Source organism: Amblyomma maculatum, chromosome 2 (assembly GCF_055883805.1).
Source record: "Amblyomma maculatum isolate TAMU_Amacu chromosome 2, ASM5588380v1, whole genome shotgun sequence".
NCBI classification, from domain to species: domain Eukaryota; kingdom Metazoa; phylum Arthropoda; class Arachnida; order Ixodida; family Ixodidae; genus Amblyomma; species Amblyomma maculatum.
Window position 1 is genome coordinate 10,025,711 of NC_139345.1, and position 17,914 is coordinate 10,043,624.

Here is a 17,914-nt window from a genome sequence, read left to right on the forward strand (position 1 = left end):
TATTATCGAAGGGGTCGTTGTGCGGAGCGCTGCGGTGTTTTTTTCTTTAATAGTAGACCTTACTGTACATTAGTGCCGATAAAGAAAAGAAAAAAATTGCTGACCATGGCTTTTAACGCACTAACAGCACCCATGTATCATATTGATGGCGCAAACTGCAACGCACTTCTTGCATGGCCTTGCTAGCAGAAGAAGGGGTGCTCTTGACACAGCTCCCCTGCCACAAATATTAGCTTAGGCATTGTCGTACGAGAAGTTTTCCGCCCACTCAATGTTCACACTCTCTTGCCCTCCATCAGGTGTTTGCTCAGGATGAGTGGAAGGTGGGGGGGGGGGGGGGGGGGAATGTGCGAATGAGCAGCGGCAGAATGATGCAAGCCACTGCAGCTCTTCTGCGAGGGAGGGGGGGGGGGGGGGGGAGGTATGGTGCGCCTTGTAAGGCATAAATAGAAGACTGATTTGTTTGAGTTGTTTTGTACTTGTGTCATAAAAAGGGGAGATCAGAATGTGATGCGAAATTTATGGACGCCTGTTTATCATGAGAGCCAATATGTTTGCACGATGAAATATAATAGAGAAAGTCTGACCGCACTATGAATAGTTACCGGGGTTTACCTTACGGCTCTCGCATGAGCGCTAGCGAACATGTGGGTGGCTTTGCGAGGTCTTTTATACTACTTTCACGATAAAATGACGCCATGCATGTTGTCACGATGTAAGGAACTTCGGGCACCGCTCTCCTTAAATTCCTTCTTTTGTTCTTCACGTGTTCTTCAGTAAGTGTGATAAGGAAAGAAAAATCATCATCATCATCAGCCTGATTATACCCACTGCAGGGCGAAGGCCTCTCCCATATTTCTCCACTTAACCCGGTTCTGTGCTAGCTGCATCCACTTGACCCCTGCGAACTTCTTAATCTCATCCGCCCACCTAACTTTCTGCCGCCCCCTGCTACGCTTTCCTTCCCTTGGAATTCAGTTTGTTACCCTCAGCGACCATCGGTTATCCTCTCTTCGCACTACATGTCCTGCCCATGTCCATTTCTTCTTCTTAATTTCTACTAGAATGTCGGTAACTTGAGTTATTTCTCTGACCCACTCTGCACGCTTTCTATCTCTTAATGTTACCCCTACCATTTTTCGTTCCATAGCCCTCTGGGTTGTCCTCAACTTAAGTAGAACTCTCTTGGTTAGCCTCCACGTTTCAGCCCCATAGGTGAGTACAGGCAAGATGCAACTGTTGTATACTTTCCTCTTGAGCGATACCGGTAAGCTGCTAGTCATAATCTGCGAGTGCTTGCCAAATGCGCTCCATCCCAATCGTATTCTTCTTGTTATTTCCTTTTCGTGGTCCGGATCTGCGGTTACTACCTGTCCTAAGTAGACATATTCGCCTACTACTTCCAGTATTTCGCTACCTAATGTAAACTGCTGTTCCTTCCCGAGGCTGTTAAACATTACCTTAGTCTTCTGCATATTGATTTTCAAGCCTACCTTTCTACTTTTCCTGTCTAGGTCATCAATCATTATTTGCAGTTCATCCCCCGAGTTGCTTAGCAAGGCAATGTCATCAGCAAATCGCAGATTACTGAGGTATTCTCCATCTACCCTTATCCCTAACTTCTCCCATTCCAAGTCTCTGAATACTTCCTCTAAACAAGCTGTGAATAGTACTGGGGAGATTGTGTCTCCTTGCCTAACACCTTTCTTTATGGGAATTTTGTTACTTTCTTTATGCAGAACTATGGTTTCTGTGCAGCCGCTATATATATCTTCCAGCAGGGGGGTAGACGTATGGCTCGTCTACCCCCTGATTTCGCAATGCCTGCATCACCGCCTAGGTTTCAACTGAGTCAAATGCTTTTTCGTAATCAATGAATGCTATGTATAAGGGCTGGTTATATTCCGAGCATTTTTCTATCACCTGATTGATGGTATGGATATGATCGATAGTAGAGTACCGTTTCCGAAACCCTGCTTGATCCTTTGCTTGATTGCAGTCTAAGGTTGTCCTGATTCTATTAGCGATTACCTTAGTAAATACCTTATACGTAACAGACAGTAAGCTGATTGGTCTGTAATTTTTAAGGTCCTTAGAGTCCCCTTTCTTGTGAATGAGAATAATGTTCGCATTCTTCCATGGTTCCGGTACCGTCGATGACACCAGGCACTGCGTATACAGGGTGGCCAGGTTTTCTAGCACGATATCCCCCCCGTCCTTCAGCAAATCTGTAGTTATCTGATCCTCCCCAGATGATTTCCCCCTTTTCATAGTTTCTAGTGCTTTCTTGACCTCGTCCTTCGTCACTGGTGGAACGTCTGACTGTTTTTCCCTACCGCCAATCTCATTACGGTCCTGACTACTTTGGCTACTGTAGAGATCTGTATAGAGCTCCTCGGCTACTTTGACTATCTTTTCCATATTAGTGATGACGTTGCCCGCCTTGTCCCTTATCGCATACATCTGGTTTTTGCCTATGCCCAATTTCTTTACCGCTTTAAGGCTTCCCCCGTTCTTTACAGCATGCTCAATTTTCTCCATGTTATACTTCCTAATATCGGCCACCTTGCGCTTATTGATTAGCTTTGATATCTCGGCCAATTCGATCTGCTCTGTTGGATTGGAAGCTTTCATACTCTGGCGTTTCTTAATCAAATCTTTCGTCTCCTTAGACAGCTTACCGGTATCCTCTCTAACTATCCTACCGCCTTCTTCTACCGCGCACTCAGTAATGATATCTCTGAAATTATTGTTCCTTGCCTCTAGGGTAATGTCGCCATCCTCAGTTAGAGCTGAAAACCTATTCTGTAGCGAGATCCTGAACTCTTCTGCCCTCCCCCTCACCGCTAATTCGTTGATGGGTTTCTTTCCTACTAATCTGTTGCGTTCCTTCTTCAGATTTAGGCTAATTCGGGACCTCACCATCCTGTGGTCACTGCATCGCACTTTCCCGATTACCTCTACATCTTGCATAATGGCGGGGGTTGAACACATTATGAAGTCGATTTCATTTTTAGTCTCTCCGTTAGGACTTTTCCATGTCCATTTCCGGTTTTTGTGTATACGTTATAGTGTATAGTGTATAGTGTATAGTATACGTGTTTAGTGTATACGTTAAAAAGTACTGTGAAAGGCGTATATACAGTGCTAACCATTCATTCTACTCCCTTTCTTTTGACGGCTATCGCCGCATTGTTTCCTCTAGATACTTCTAAAAAACATTTTTTTTTTTTTGCACCACCAACAACTTAAAAGCATGAATGCGTCGGTTTTCTACGAGCAGGAACCAAAGGACCTCGATTTTTTGCCTGTGGGAACGCGACAGATGTCTCGCAGATTACCTATAGGCTTAGAAAAAGCAGCTATATACGCCGGTTCTTTGAGCTGTGTTTGCTACACGTGTAAGGCTTGAACGACCAACCACATTTTGCTCGGGCCTTTAATTTAAGTCTTGTTTGTAAAAAATTGCTCGCACAGCCAAAGCGCCTCTTTTAATGTTTTTCCAACCCGCTTGTTTTCGCTGCCGCAATTTAGAAATAAAGCTTGCACTTCGAGTTTTGAGAGAGTTCCCGCGAGCTCGTTTGTTCTGCAGATACTTCCGGCTTCGTGCGGGGCGTACAGACTATGCTTTTTATACCAACTACCATTTGTTGCTGACAATTCATTGAAATGGGAAAGTTAACTCGTTTCATTTTTCATTGAAAAATAAAAACACTCCAGCAATATCGGCACTGAATAACGGGCCATAAGTGGCTGGCGTCCTCCATTAATAGTCAGTTTATACAGTGGATTCCACAGTTGTTCCGTGAGGGTCTGATTTGTTTATTAAAGCTGTGCGCGAGCGTCAAAGTGGGCAGTGGCTGGCGAACAAGTTGGTTGGTTGGTTGGTTCATGGGAAGGGAAAGGCGCAGTATCTGTCACACTTGCTCTGTGGACACCTGAACCGCGCCGTAAGGGAAGGGATAAAGGTGGGAGTGAAAGTGGATAGAGAGAAAGGGGGGCCGTAGTGGAGGGCTACGGAGTAATTTCGACCACCTGGGGATCTTTAACGTGCGCTGACATCGCACAGCACCGCGAACAAGTTGCCTATACAGTAAAACAGGGCTAGCACGATTGTCAGAGTATGGGCGTGAGCTAGTCATGAACAGGTAAAACAGCTCCGATATTGAAAGAGACAGTAAATTAATTTGCGCAAAGTAATTCTTTCTTCTTCTGGGTCTCAGTTTAATGTATCCTGCGGCCATTATTTTCTATGAGGAAACTAAGTACGACAAAGAAAATTGCGATCCTCCCTCGTAGTTACACAGTAATATTTGCTTGAGTATGGACAAGGTGTTCGCTACATGATTTAGGCCGCTTCTGAGCTCTTCGCCGGGTTCTTACAGGCTACAGCTCAATAATGTCCGCATTTGTGCAAATCACAGCAGAGTCAGAGTCCTTCCATGGCAGGATGCAAAATCAAACATTTTGCTATTCCATATACATTCTGCGATGGCACTGTTCTGGGGAAAGGTATTCTTTTAGTTTTGCTACTTAGAAAATGCAGCGGGCCTTGCAATATCTGGATTCTCTTGTCACTTTCTATCTTCCAGTGCACGCCGAAAGAATTAGGAGGCCGCGCTGCGCCTAGAAACAGTCCGAAAACTGACGATCGCGACTGCTGCACACTCCGCAACTGCCAAGAAACGGCGCCGAAGCCAGGAACGCGGACCCGGTCGAAATTCCGGCGCTTTAATCCAGACTCAGTCAGCAATGCGCTGCAGGAGCTACCCTCAACCAACTGAGAGACCATGACAGCTAGGATCAGGGATCGATTCTGAGCCTCCCATTGTTGGAGACAAACTTAGCGCTCTTTGGGCTAATCGAGCGAGAATATTTGACAACGTCGAGTGCAGCAGCTGCCTGGGGAGAGTAATCGAAAGGAGCTGTCACGCAGTGTTAGTATGCCAGAGCGAGATTCGATTTCATTCCCAGTAAAATTTGGAAATATATATATATATATATATCAGTTGCCAATATAATCGACTGTATCTGTCACTCGAGTGACAATATATATATATATATATATATATATATATATATATATATATATATATATATATATATATATATATATATATATATATATATTGTCAAAATATATATATATATATATATATATATATATATATATATATATATATATATCAGTTGCCAATATAATCGACTGTATCTGTCACTCGAGTGACAATATATATATATATATATATATATATATATATATATATTGTCAAAATATATATATATATATATATATATATATATTGTCAAAAACAGAATGAAGTTTACATGTATATGCAGCACTCGAGTGACAGATACAGTCGATTATATTGGCAACTGTGATATTTTTACCTCCAGGTTGCTGCCTGAATTCTGGCAGTTGAAAAGTCTTACTATTGGGGAGCGGTTCTCCATTTTTAGTGGAAGGGATGAGGGTTGAGTATCCCTGATGCATTGTCAGCTGCGTAAGCTCAATAAGCTGTACCTACGATGTGTGCTCCATTTCGAATGCGTTCGTGTTTACGGTAAAACTGGTCGTAACAAACAAACACATAAAGATGTCATGTACACTCAGATTCTGATACAAAAAAAAAATAAAGGAACGCTCTCTGGGGCGTGTTTACTTCGCACTATTTCTTCCAGCATCAGTTATCTAAAAACAAATTATACTGGCGCGGCTATTGCCCCTCCGATGGTCAGAGAAATATATCTCCTCGTTGCAATGGTGGCGGTGTCCCTGAAATCTAATTGCCTGAGTATCACTTTCGGTGATCATTTTCCAAATAATTCGTATTCTGCTTCTCTTGCTAGTGCTTGTATCAGAGTTCTTTCTGCAGTTTTCGATCTTGCTAGTAAAACTTAATGATTATACCACAGCATGTTAAACCATCTCCTTTTTTTCTTACATATTTGCTCCAAGATTGTCTATATTAGTGGCGCTGGCTTTGCCTCCTGATAATTGTTTATTTCTTTATTTATTTTTTGAGGGGGGAGGGGTAGTACTTTGATTCAGAAGAATCTCAAAACGACTTTTTTTTTTTTTTTTTCAAGTTCCCTTTTGCACTTTTAGCCCTGCAGGGGTGGTGCTGTGGCTAGGGCACACGGCTGTTGTGCACGAAGATGCGTGATCGAACTCCGGCCTCGGCGGCCGCTTTTCGGTGGAGGAGAAAAGCAAGGCGCTCGTGTTGTGTGCGATGTCATTGCACGTTAATGAACTCCAGGTGGTCGAAATTTCTGGAGTTCTCTACTACGGCGTCTCTCATAGTCAGAACGTTAAACCCAACAAACAAAATCAAGCCAAACTGTTCCACTTTTACTATTGACCGCTATTGGCTCAGTGGTTGGGGAATTCGGCTCCTGAACCCCCGCTCTTCGGCTGCCGCTCGTCGATGGAGAGGCAGTCAATGGTTAAAGATGCTCGAGTGGCCGACCAAGTACTTACAGTGACCCTCCCAACTTGTTGCCTTGAGACATTAAATCCTATAAACCAAACTAAACCTTGTGGTGCTTTATCTTTTTCTAAGGCCGGTATTCTCGATGAGAGTTCCGACAGAAGAGAGGCGTAAGTAATCAATCAGAAAGGTGAAAATGAAGCGATATGAAATCTAGACATAATAATTCCGGAATCTTGCTAAGTTATAAGTATTCTCAGTTCAATATGTCATTCTTTCGTTAACTGCGTATGTTTTGTGAGTGGTGTAACGAAATTTCTCAGATTCCTTTCGTGTTCTGCATGAATTCAGCCAAGCCGTATAGAACACCTGAATAGTGTTCGTATAGACTGGACAAACGTATACAGAAAAATCGGAAAGCATAAGAACATCGCTTGACGACGCTCGCATAATTCGGAGACCATGCGGAAAGCAGATGAAATTCATAAAGAATACTTCCCAAAACCTTGCTCAGTTTAGACTTCTTTTTACATTTACACGGATATACCATAGTCAGATTGCAGTTTCTGTTGTATCCACGGCCCGTGCCCGAGGCAGCTTAACCCACGCTCTAAGCAACACGCTCACTGCTGTCATCACTCTCGCTGCTTCGGACTGGGCGAAAAACAGGTCACATGACACTTGTGTCTTGTAGTGACGACGGTGAATTGCTTAAAGCGCAGATGCTGAGAACGCGCTTTATTTATTTTTATTTTGTCGCGAGATAGCGAGAATTTGTTGAGCCACAACGCAAAGGGTAATTGGGTGTTCAAAATTCTAAAATAATATATGGTTATTGCTCATTTCTAATTGTAAGTAGATGCTTATATAGTACAGTTAGAAAATTAATTATTAGGAATTAGATGATTACCTTTCGTTTTAACATTGAATTTCTTCTAATGTCTGCTAATACTACTGTGCTCCCTGACGTCCAGCTCACTTAGTCTAATCGTAATCGTAGTCCTTTAAGATTACTTTCGGCAGGGTTTGTTGAGTAAACCTCGGCTGCGAAGAATGCTAGAATTCATTAAAAACTGTTATCAGCGCCGAACAAGTCGGACCTCTACGGCGTGCACACATATATATGGTGTGAGCACTGTGTGGCGCTTCATCTTCCACACGGATGAACGTGCTGCTTCATCTTCATCCTGCTCCCTCTTGTAGATACCCATCGTCATCGCGGAGTGTGTTTGGCTGCAGTGCGCGGCCAAGGCTTCAGGTCTGCAATAAAGCCTGATCCCCCAAGTCCGACCTTCGCGTTACCTTATACGTGGGTGGCCCAGGATCTTGTGGGGAACAGTTGTTGGGGGGGGGGGGGGGGGGGAACAGGTCATTGAGGCCAGCTCTTCTTTGACAATGCTACGCAGGCCGGCACTTAAAGGATGCGGCTCAGATGCAGGGCGGCACAAATTACCTTGAGCCGAGAGCTCTTCACGAATTAATCCGCGAATAAGCGCACGGAGGTCAGCGTCGGCAGTGAAACCAAATGAAGTGGGATCAGGCTGCAGGCGTATTGACTGTAATTCGTCAAGGCGTTGACAAGTCGATATGATGGCGTCGATTGTGGTAGGGTTCTGCACGGCCAGGGCGTTATAGGCGAGTGGCCCAATACCTTTAAGGACGTGCCGAACCCGCTCGGCCTCTGGCATGGTGTCATTTATGCGCCGACAAAGTGCAAGGACATCTTCTATATAAGAGGTATAGGTCTCATTGGACCGCTGAAGTCGGGCTTCTAGCTTCTTCTTGGCGGACTCCGTGCGAACAGTAGGAGCGCAGAAAATCTGGCGTAACTTTTGTTTAAAGGTAGCCCAGTCCGGAATCGTCGATTCATGATTTAGGAACCACGTTTTGGCCACATCCGTCAAATAAAAGGACACATTAATTAGTTTAAGAGAATCGTCCCACCGATTGAAAGCACTGACCCGGTCGTAGCTGTCGAGCCAGTTATCAGCGTCGTCGCCGCGGAGACCGGCGAACATCTGCGGGTCGCACTGACGGCTACTGACACTCCAAGTGGCAAGGGGAGCTGGAGTCGAGTTAGTAGAAGCCGGAATAGCAGAGTGGCCCTCTTGAGTCATGACGATGGTGGTCGGGGTCAAACGGCGGCCAGAACGAAGCTCCAGGTGGATGCAGGTGACGAAGCAGCGGGGAAATCAAGGCGCACCTCCACCACGTCTAAGGCAACGCGAAGGTCGGACTTGGGGGATCAGGCTTTATTGCAGACCTGAAGCCTTGGTCGCACGCTGCAGCCAAACACACTCCGCGATGACGATAGGTATCTACAAGAGGGAGCAGGATGAAGATGAAGCAGCACGTTCAGCCGTGTGGAAGATGAAGCGCCACACAGTGCTCACAATATTTTTTCTTTTCTTCTTTTTTTTTTCGCTGACATCGGGCCTGTTTCCTACGCTTGGGAATGCACGAATATATTATAGTATACCACAGTCCAGCGAAATGTTTTATGAAAGCGATCCTTAATACAATACCAATTTTCTCATTCATAATTAGCTTAGCTACCACTCACTTATGTATGGACCATAGTAAGGATCGTCGCAGGCCTGTGCAGGACATTATGTTTATTATAATAACGTATTTATCCACACGAAGCACACGCAGTAGACGGATGGGAAGAAATTGTGCAGGTAAAGTTCACCTCTCCTGCCGTCACGAGAGGAAAACCTATACCAAAGGCGAATCAGCCAGCAGTGTGTACAGAGCTCAATGAATAACTCAGCAAGGGATGTCACTTAAGAGTATGCGCGGATTTTTAGTGCAACGATCCTATCTTGCTCATTCATCACCCGCTCCAGCGGGGGAAGCTGTTGTTACTTTAGCCCTTCTTGTTTTTTTAGTTTCATTTTAAGAGCGAAAATGCAGAATTTTCTTTTCGCGAAAGACAAACCTCCGTCTCTTTGTAGAGCCAACGAAGTGAGTGTCGATGCGTCAACAGAATCTTACGCGTGCCAATCTCTCGTAATCTCGCAAACATGTAAGTTTCGATGATACGCTGTCCGCTGCATAGCCCGGGGTGCTCCATCATTTCACTTTTACGGCGAATCTTGAATCCTCCGCACGTGTGCCAGTTCTATTCAAACTTCCCTGGCTTCTCTCCAGAGTAACAAAAAAAAAAACATAACAAGTAAGTTTATCGCCTCATGTACATGCATCGTCGACCTCACCGTCCTATACTGTGCTGTTCAGTGTGCGATCCCTGGCTCATGTTATCTGGATGCGAACAGTGTTGCACAAGAGAGTCCCTTATGTGGGCCTCTGCTTGCGCAGAGAAACCGGGAAACGGGGGGGGGGGGGGGGGGGGGGGATTTCCCGCTGTTGCGAAAGGAAGCGCTTCAAGGCGGAAGACGCAGAAAGCGATGCGACTCGTCGCGCACAATGCGACAGCAGCCGCCTCATTCCAGCTGTGTTATTTTTTTTTCCTCCTAACTCCATAGTTTGCAGCGCTGCCCACTGCATTCACAAGGTATTTCAGCACCTCATGCCTCATCTCCTGTTGCCGCTTACGTCTCGTAATCGGAGAACACAAACTGTTATCGAGTTTCTTCTCCTCCCTGCCACGGCGCAGGAAAGCCAGCCTTTATTTTTATTGCGTGAACTAGCCTTTTGGATGAAAAGAAAGAAAATATTACGAAAGTCTCAGTGGAGCCCGCTGCTTCACATGGAGTACAGGCGGATATCCGAAACTACCCGAAATATACCTTGGACTATTTTATTGTTTGATTCCCAGCAGTCTGGCGCGCGCACCACCTTGTTCAAAAGCAAATGCGGAAGGTGTAGGTTTAGTATCGTTGCCTTTCTTGTGAAGGATTTTCCGGCGAGCCCTGCTGTGAAAAAAAAAAAAAAAAGAAAAAAAAAGCAGCCCTTGTTTTGTTGGCTTAAGGGTTTAAAATCAAATGGGCTGCATGCCTACATTATTGAGTAACTATGAGGAGTCAAGCTAGAGGCACTGGTTATTATAGTGAATACAGATGGCATGTATATTTGCAAACAAACGAGATTTTGATCCTGGTCGAAGCAATCAAGCCTATGCGGTCGAGGTACTCAAACACGACCGGGGGCTTCCGTCAGCGTTTTCGAGTATATGGGCAAGGAAGGAGCTAAAATGTATTAAAAAAATTTTCAGAAATAAATTTCAAGGGGGCTTAATTTCCCATTTCATAAAGCTAAGAATATCCTGTTTCCTTTATTACATTTATTATTTCCCATGCATACTCAGCGCCAACAGTCCAGGCAAACTTTATTCATGGGCCCATGTTTAGGCAGCTTTATGTAATCGTATGAAAATTTGAAACTGACTGCTTATTCTGCTGCAGACAAACCTCAGCACTGCATGTTGACCAGCTGATTCGAACTTTGTACCAGTGTCGTGTTTCTCTTGCCCCTGAGTACCTCGATGTGGTATGAGTTTATTGAAGATTGGGGGTGCTCGCGTGACACGGGTATAACTTCCTGCGATAAAAATATTGCGGCCGGTTTAGCTAGATTGGCCAAATTAGAGGTGTGTGTGAAAGAACATCACGCTACATTTCGCTTCCGGTTCGAGGTTACTGTGTGGAGACCTTAGTGGTACCCGCCGCGGAAGCTCAGTGGTTAAAACGTTCGGCTAAGGACAAGAATCGCCGTGGCAGGGTTCGAACACAACCAGAGCGGCTGCTTTTCCGGGGAGGCGAATCGTAAAAAACATCCGTGTGCTGTACGATGTCAGCGCACACTGAAGGTCTCCAGTTGGTCTAAAATATTTTGTGCCCTTTACTGCGGCACTCCTTTCTCTCTACTTTCACTCGCATCTTCTTCCTTTCTCTTCAGGCGAAGTTCAGGTATTCATCCAAAAGTGAGACAGACATGGTGCCTTTCCTTTTCTAAAAAAAAAAAAAAAAAAAAGTCAATTTACAATTTTACCTTACTGGTAGCGCCCTTCAATATTTTGAAACAGCTTAACGCACCTTAAGAGGGAAATGATTAAACACGTGTGGTAATCGACTACTGCTAAATCAGGCTATAAAAAAAAAAAAGCGGCGATAGCTGCGAGAATTCGTGCTCTCTTCCCACGTGAAATTACAGTATTCGAATCCACTCCGATGGATCATTTTCTTTTGCTTTTCTATGAAGAGGCTGCAGAGGCTGCAAAAAGACACCGGCCAAATCCGCCCTGCTAAAACCTTAACGCTGGTAGATCTAAAATAACTTTTGGCAGAAGTTGGCCTAGCTATATTAGCAAAATGGTGCATACACTTTTTGAAGATTCACTGCAGAGATTAATTTCCAAGAGCCAGAGCACGACGACTGCACACAAAGAGTGGAGGATACTCAACAAGTCGCTGAACTATCAAATGAGATATATTCAGAGAAACAAAGCAAGATTTATTTAAAACACGCCCTTTTGCATTTGCAGCCGGACTCAAAAAACATGCGGCAACGGCTATTCAAAACAAATTCTCAAGAAGAAAAAAGCTCCCTTCAAAAATCAAACAAAAAATCAAATCTTTAAAACTGTTCTTGTCTCAACGCGAGAGTATACATGCATGTTTGTTTTCTTTTCTCTTATTATGGCGCAGAAAAAGATTATTATGGCACGTCTCGTCTGTCAGTGTACTGTATCAGGAAGGAGTCTTTCCTCAATTCCGTGACTTCCACTTCACAAGTATAGAAAACTGGGCGAGTTGGATAGGATTCATCTTAAAGCAGCGCGAAAACCCAGGACTAAAAGGAACAGGAACAGGAGACGACACAAGCGCTTCGTCTCCTGTTCCTTTTAGTCCTGTGTTTTCGCGCTGCTTTAAGATGACTTCCACTTATTTTTTTAAGTGCCATCAAAGCTTGTTTTAGAACCACAACTCTCATACAGTCGCGAGTAAAATGTATTAGCACAGGTCACGGATCACCGGATGACAGCGCGTGGCGTCGCGATTGGCGAAGAAGCTGATAACGAGAGTAGCGAGCGTTCCCATTCTTCAGTATTTAGGGGATTTCAGCGAAATTTATTTTTGCCGACATAAAAGAAAGAAAACCCAAACCATCGTTAGTCATGACGACTGAGACAAAAATAGATATCACATTCTCAGTCAAGGTGCCCGTGTGCTGTGCGATGTCAGTGCACGTTAAAGAACCCCAGGTGGTCGAAATTTCCGGAGTCCTCCACTACGGCGTCTCTCATAGCCTGAGTCGCTTTGGGACGTTAAAACCCCACAAACCAACCAACCAACATTCTCAGTCACCTAAAGGCGACATTTCGACGCTCGGGTGTCAAGGTTTCTTCCTGCCGTCCTGCCCTGTGCTGCAAAAAATGAGAACGGTCCGACAGGCATGCTTGCGAACCGCAGTGCCGCATGGTGAGATAACACAGCTCTGGTCGCTAGTCATTTGTGCTAATACATTTTAGCCTGAGTTGCTTTGGGACGTTAAATCCCACAAACCAAACCAAACATTTTACTCACGACTGTACATCTCGCACGACGTCAGCTGCCTGAAGACTATTGCCGCTGTCTGGCGACGGAAAATGAAAAAGTTAACAACTGAGAGTTAATGGCTGTGTTGCGCGCTTCATATTTTCGGGTAACAAGAACCAGTAAACCTGTGTTCCGTTAAAAAAAGAACACGGTTCCAAGCACGAACATCAATGGGTATCTTGGAACCCCAGCATCTGCACCCTACTTTTCTTTGTGCCCAAACATGCCTTTCGACAGGGTTAAAAACCTGTCCTTTCACTGCACTTCCTTTTCGCGCCACTTGCCAGACGTCCCAAGCCCGAGCACTCCCCCCCCCCCCCCCCCCCCCCAAGTTTCTTTTTTATCGTTTGAGAAATGAGCCATGCTTATTCCGCCAAGCGTAACATTTTTCTTGATCTTGATTGTAGATACAATGAATATGACCGCGGTGAGCAAGTCTTGTCGCAGTATCTTAATATACAATCCTGCTCTTGTAACGAACCAAGAGCGCGAACAAGTCCAGTTTTCAGCACATTGCTTAATTCTGAGTCAACTGTGCAATACTGCGGAATACTGTTATGCACACGTTTATAAAAAGAGGTTAACTTTCCTATGCGTAGGCGTAATTTGTTCATAAATTTTCGCACCTAATAGTTAAAACTGCTGTGGTGTAGCGATGAAGAAAGGCATTGGCGCGAGAGGAGTCCTCGCGCTAAGTCAAGTATTCAAATCATCTTTCAACCTGTCGCCATGCTGTGCCGCCTCCTCGCTTGTTGCCGCGTAACATTTTGGTGGAGGTGCGGGATGCGTCCTCCCCATGCTCACCTTGGAGCGTCAACGCCATCCGTACGCCGGGACCATCGTCCGAGAGCCGGTGGATATTGCCGCGCAGCTCCGACCCAGCCCTTTCTGCCCAGACCCGACCAGTCGCAATTACCGCCGCTCCGCCCCAAGCCCGGATATGGAGACAAGTCGCACAGACCAACCGACCAGAGCCAAGACCAGGCCAAATACCCGAAGGACACGAACACGCAACCCCAGCCCAAGCCGTCCGGCGCGACCTCGAGCCATCAGCCCCAAGGACGCTATGGTGGCGGACGGTTAAAAAATTCCACTGGAGGCGGATCACCAAGCATCAGTCATCGTGGTGGCAAGCAAATCATTCTCTTCTATATTTCCTTCAACATCCTCACTGTCACGTCGAACCGATCGGGACGATCGCTAGGTCAGTAATTAAAATCATCTTTCACCCTGTCGCCATGTTGTGCAGTCTCCTCGCTTGTCGCCACGTAACAGTAGGATTCCAATGGTCTGCGCTTTTTAGAAAAAAAAAAATAATTGCAAACCATGTCACTAAAACTGTGCAATGTTGCGCGATAGATCTATGAACATAATGATTGAAGTGGTTCAAGCCTTCGATAAATAGCAATATTTTGCGTCTTAAGTGTCCTGCATTCATCAGTAAATAAAGTTCCAAAAAAAAAAAAAAAAAGACACGGATTGCGCTTTTGAAAATAAATATATAAAATACTAAATTCATGCCGAGTGAGGGTCTGCTAATATATACTGATTGTTATGATGCAGTTATACAGTACGTGATAACAAACGTCCACGAAAAACTTTTCCGGAAATTGGCTAAAATTTCTGGTTTGTAAAAAAAAAATTCCAACAGTTTCGTAGATTAAAATAAATTTCCTGACTTTAATGTGGATATATATTGCATGCCTTTTCCAACATGCCAACGCGCTCTTGGTTTGGGGTACTTTCACTCCTAATTCGGGTATTGTGCCCCAATAAATCATGCTTTCTTTTTCTGATTAGTTTGGCAGGCTGTGTTACATGAATATGAAAATTATAAGCGGAAATTACAGTGAAGATGTTTTCTTTTTTTTTTTTTCGACGCATTGCTAGTGTTCAAGAATGGATGCTTGTTTCACCCTCATAAATGTTCAGTTAAATTTCCCACCATCAGAAAATATGGCTCGATAACTTTGAACACTCTCATCCGCTACTAAAATTATTCACTGCTAGGATTTCAAGATTTTGATTTAAAATGAATGGGCTGAAATGCGCAGTCCTATAAATTTTACGGCAGGGGCGATGGAGAAATAGTGTAGGTCCCGAAACGCAGTGTAATGCTGGTCAGGTACTGCTTTTTTTCTTAGGCCACACCGACGGGACGTGTTCGAACAGTTTGTAGCGCGTTTTTGTTGGTTTTGTTTTGTGTTGGTGATGACCGACAATAAAGAAAAAAAGAAAAGTCCGTGTGGCCTAATGGACAAGGCGTCTGACTTCGGATCAGAAGATTGCAGGTTCGAGTCCTGTCACGGACGCGCTTCATTTTTTTTTTCCTCCCTTCTATAGGAATATAATAATGCCTCCGAGCCCACAATTCCTTGAGAAAATAGTGAATTATTTACTGCTTTTTCTTTCGTAGATAAAATCCGGCACACTAAGCGATAAGTCATTAAACCGGTTATGGTGTGTTAGAAGGCCGGCAAATGAGTACTATGCTTCGTTTAATCTTTTAACCATGCACTTTCCTCAGCTGTAAAAAGAAGAAAAAAACAGCGATTGGCCTCACTCTTCCATTACTTGCCTTCGTCATTTTCTTCATTAACGAGACGCCTACAAATATGCACACTCGCTCGGTAGTGGTGTGCATGAATCTATGTTAGAAACCTCACTGCGCATTTTTATGATGATCGTAAAATAAGACAATCTGATCCCGCATCATCGCTCCACGGAGGACAATACTCTCTTTGCAACATCGATCACATTCGTACATAAAGTGAATGCTTGAGTGAACGAAAGAGTCTGTTGAATGCGAATGCTAGCAAAAATGGAGTCACTTCAGGAATATCAATGACTAGTATTGCTGTATACTTCGGCCTTAGAGCTGACAGGGTAAACTCTTCTGACACCTTGAAGGGAGAACCTGATGAGTGGATCGAGTACGTCTCCATTTAAATAGATTTAGAAATTATGGATATACGGAATGCAAACTTTAATTATTCTTAAAACATTTCTAAAGGTTTCGCGTCCGTTAATCGAATGAGTTGCCAAGAGAACATTCTCAGCTAAACAGATAGGTCGCTAAACAGGGGAAAAAAAAGTAAAAAAAAAAATAAGACATTTCAGAAGCTTCGTAAGGTTATCATTTTGCTGCAAAACGCTTCGTAAATAGAGTGGTTTATTTTGTTCACCTATATTCTCGTTATAATTAGTATTAAGTTTTAATCCTCCACTTGCGAATATCACTCTCGAACGTTGATTCGTGGTAAAATTTATCTACACCTAGCCACACGGGCCCGGTTTAGTAGTTCGCGCAACGCATCCAAGCTACCAGGAAAGTTTGCTTCGGCGTTCACTTGCTTCTCGGAGAGTCGTGAAAGCCGACGAATGAAAAAAAAAAAAAAAACATGGTGACAGGGAAATGCGACCGAAAGTTTGTTGAGAGGCTCACCTGTGCCAGCGGTGACTTGAACAATGTTGCTGTACATTTCTCTGCAGCGCTCATGCTCGTCCACAGTGGATGTCACGGACGATCCGTTCGTACCCGCGATAGTCACAGACGGGTGCATGGTCGGGCCTGACCGGACACACACAGCGCAGTTCACCACGAACTTCGTCCGCCTTTCCTGCGTCTAGCTCACAAAAACGCAGTGGAAATCGAAGAGTCCAGAATAGTGTCTGTTTAGACGAGGCGAACGATGAAGATAGAGAACAACAAGGAGAACAAAGTTGAAGCCGAACACTTTCGGGCGCTGACAAAGAGCGGGACAGAAACGGGAGCGCGGGAACTCCTGCCGGAGCGGCCGGCTCGGCGCCCAATCAGAACGCGTACTGACAGAAAACTCAGGTGGCACCGGGGTGCGAGCCCGCGAGGGGCCGGGTCCGGCTCCGGGGCGCTGCGCTGCGCTCGCTTCGTCGTCGGAGGAGGAGGGGAACGGTGGTGGGGGCGCTGCGCCCACCGATTTTAGCGGCGGCGCCGCCGTCCGTGTAGAGGGAGAACTTTTCCCCATTCCTCCGCTAGCCAGAGGGAGGAAGAGGGAGGAAAAGAGGTGGCTGCGCGCGAGAAATAAGCGCGCCAAAGCATGCGCGCGCGCGCGCACACGCGTTGACAAAAGGCGCGGTGGTCGACAAAGAGAGATGTCACGGAGAAAGAGGGGGTTTTCGCTCCGGCCTTGAGAAAGAGTGCGGAAGAAATTCTGCTGCTGCTGATGCTGCTGCTGCCATTGGCGTCAGGGCTGCTATTGGCAGGAAAGAAAACAGATCCTCGTCGGAAATCTCCGCTCGCAGCTCGAATAGTTGGGACAAGTTCCATTTTTACGCATTCCCTATTTTTATTTGTAGGAGAGACTAGTGAGCTGGAAAGATTGATTTGTGAGTTTTTTTTTTTTTTTCTCCTATTTCTCACTTTTCCTTCCCTGCTGAAACCTCGAACATTCGGAACCCTTAACGCACTGCAGTAAAGGAAGAAATATGAAATGCGGAACATGAAATAAGGAGACTGATCGGAGAGAAGGGCGCTGATAGAAAGATATGCCTTCCCGGTGTAAAGCCAGGAATGTCTGAGAGAAAAATCGGAACCTTTGAAACTTCGCATTTTGTGGGCAGCCGAGTGTCAAAGCTGCATGGACGAAGATAGTCTGTTCTTCCGCTTTTTTTTTTTGTTTTTTTTTTTTTTTTGTATGAAATAGAACTAGTTCACTGCGATGAGACCTATTATTAACCTTTCGGTTACTTTATAGCCCAGAGAAAGTAGTTTTATTCTGTGGGGGTACTGTTGCAGGATCACTTACATTACTGCAAAATCAGTTCCTTTTGATGTAATGTAAGCGCTAGTTGGCATCTCAAACTTTGTTGAAAAGTGTTAGTGGCTACATGCTTGAAAAATGCAGTCGTGAAATAATACATAGTGTTGGCTTATTTCGTGCAAACCACGCCGTGTCAATGAGAAGCAGATACGCAATAGGCACGAGGCTTCGCACCCGGTGAATT

The 17,914-nt window shown here is 44.8% G+C and overlaps 1 protein-coding gene and 1 non-coding gene across 2 annotated transcripts in view; one reads left to right on the top strand and one right to left on the bottom strand.

Moving 5' to 3' along the window:
• LOC146197912 (corticotropin-releasing factor receptor 1-like) overlaps positions 1 to 16,494 on the bottom strand; it is a 210,036-nt gene extending 193,542 nt beyond the window's left edge. Inside the window, exon 1 of the mRNA XM_084592542.1 lies at positions 16,393 to 16,494. Coding sequence (XP_084448668.1) covers positions 16,393 to 16,494 — 102 coding nt within the window. The remainder of the gene's footprint in view (positions 1 to 16,392) is intronic.
• Positions 15,171 to 15,243, top strand: TRNAR-UCG (transfer RNA arginine (anticodon UCG)). The gene has a single exon. It is a non-coding gene; the product is annotated as a tRNA-Arg (tRNA).
• Positions 16,495 to 17,914: the final 1,420 nt, after the last annotated feature.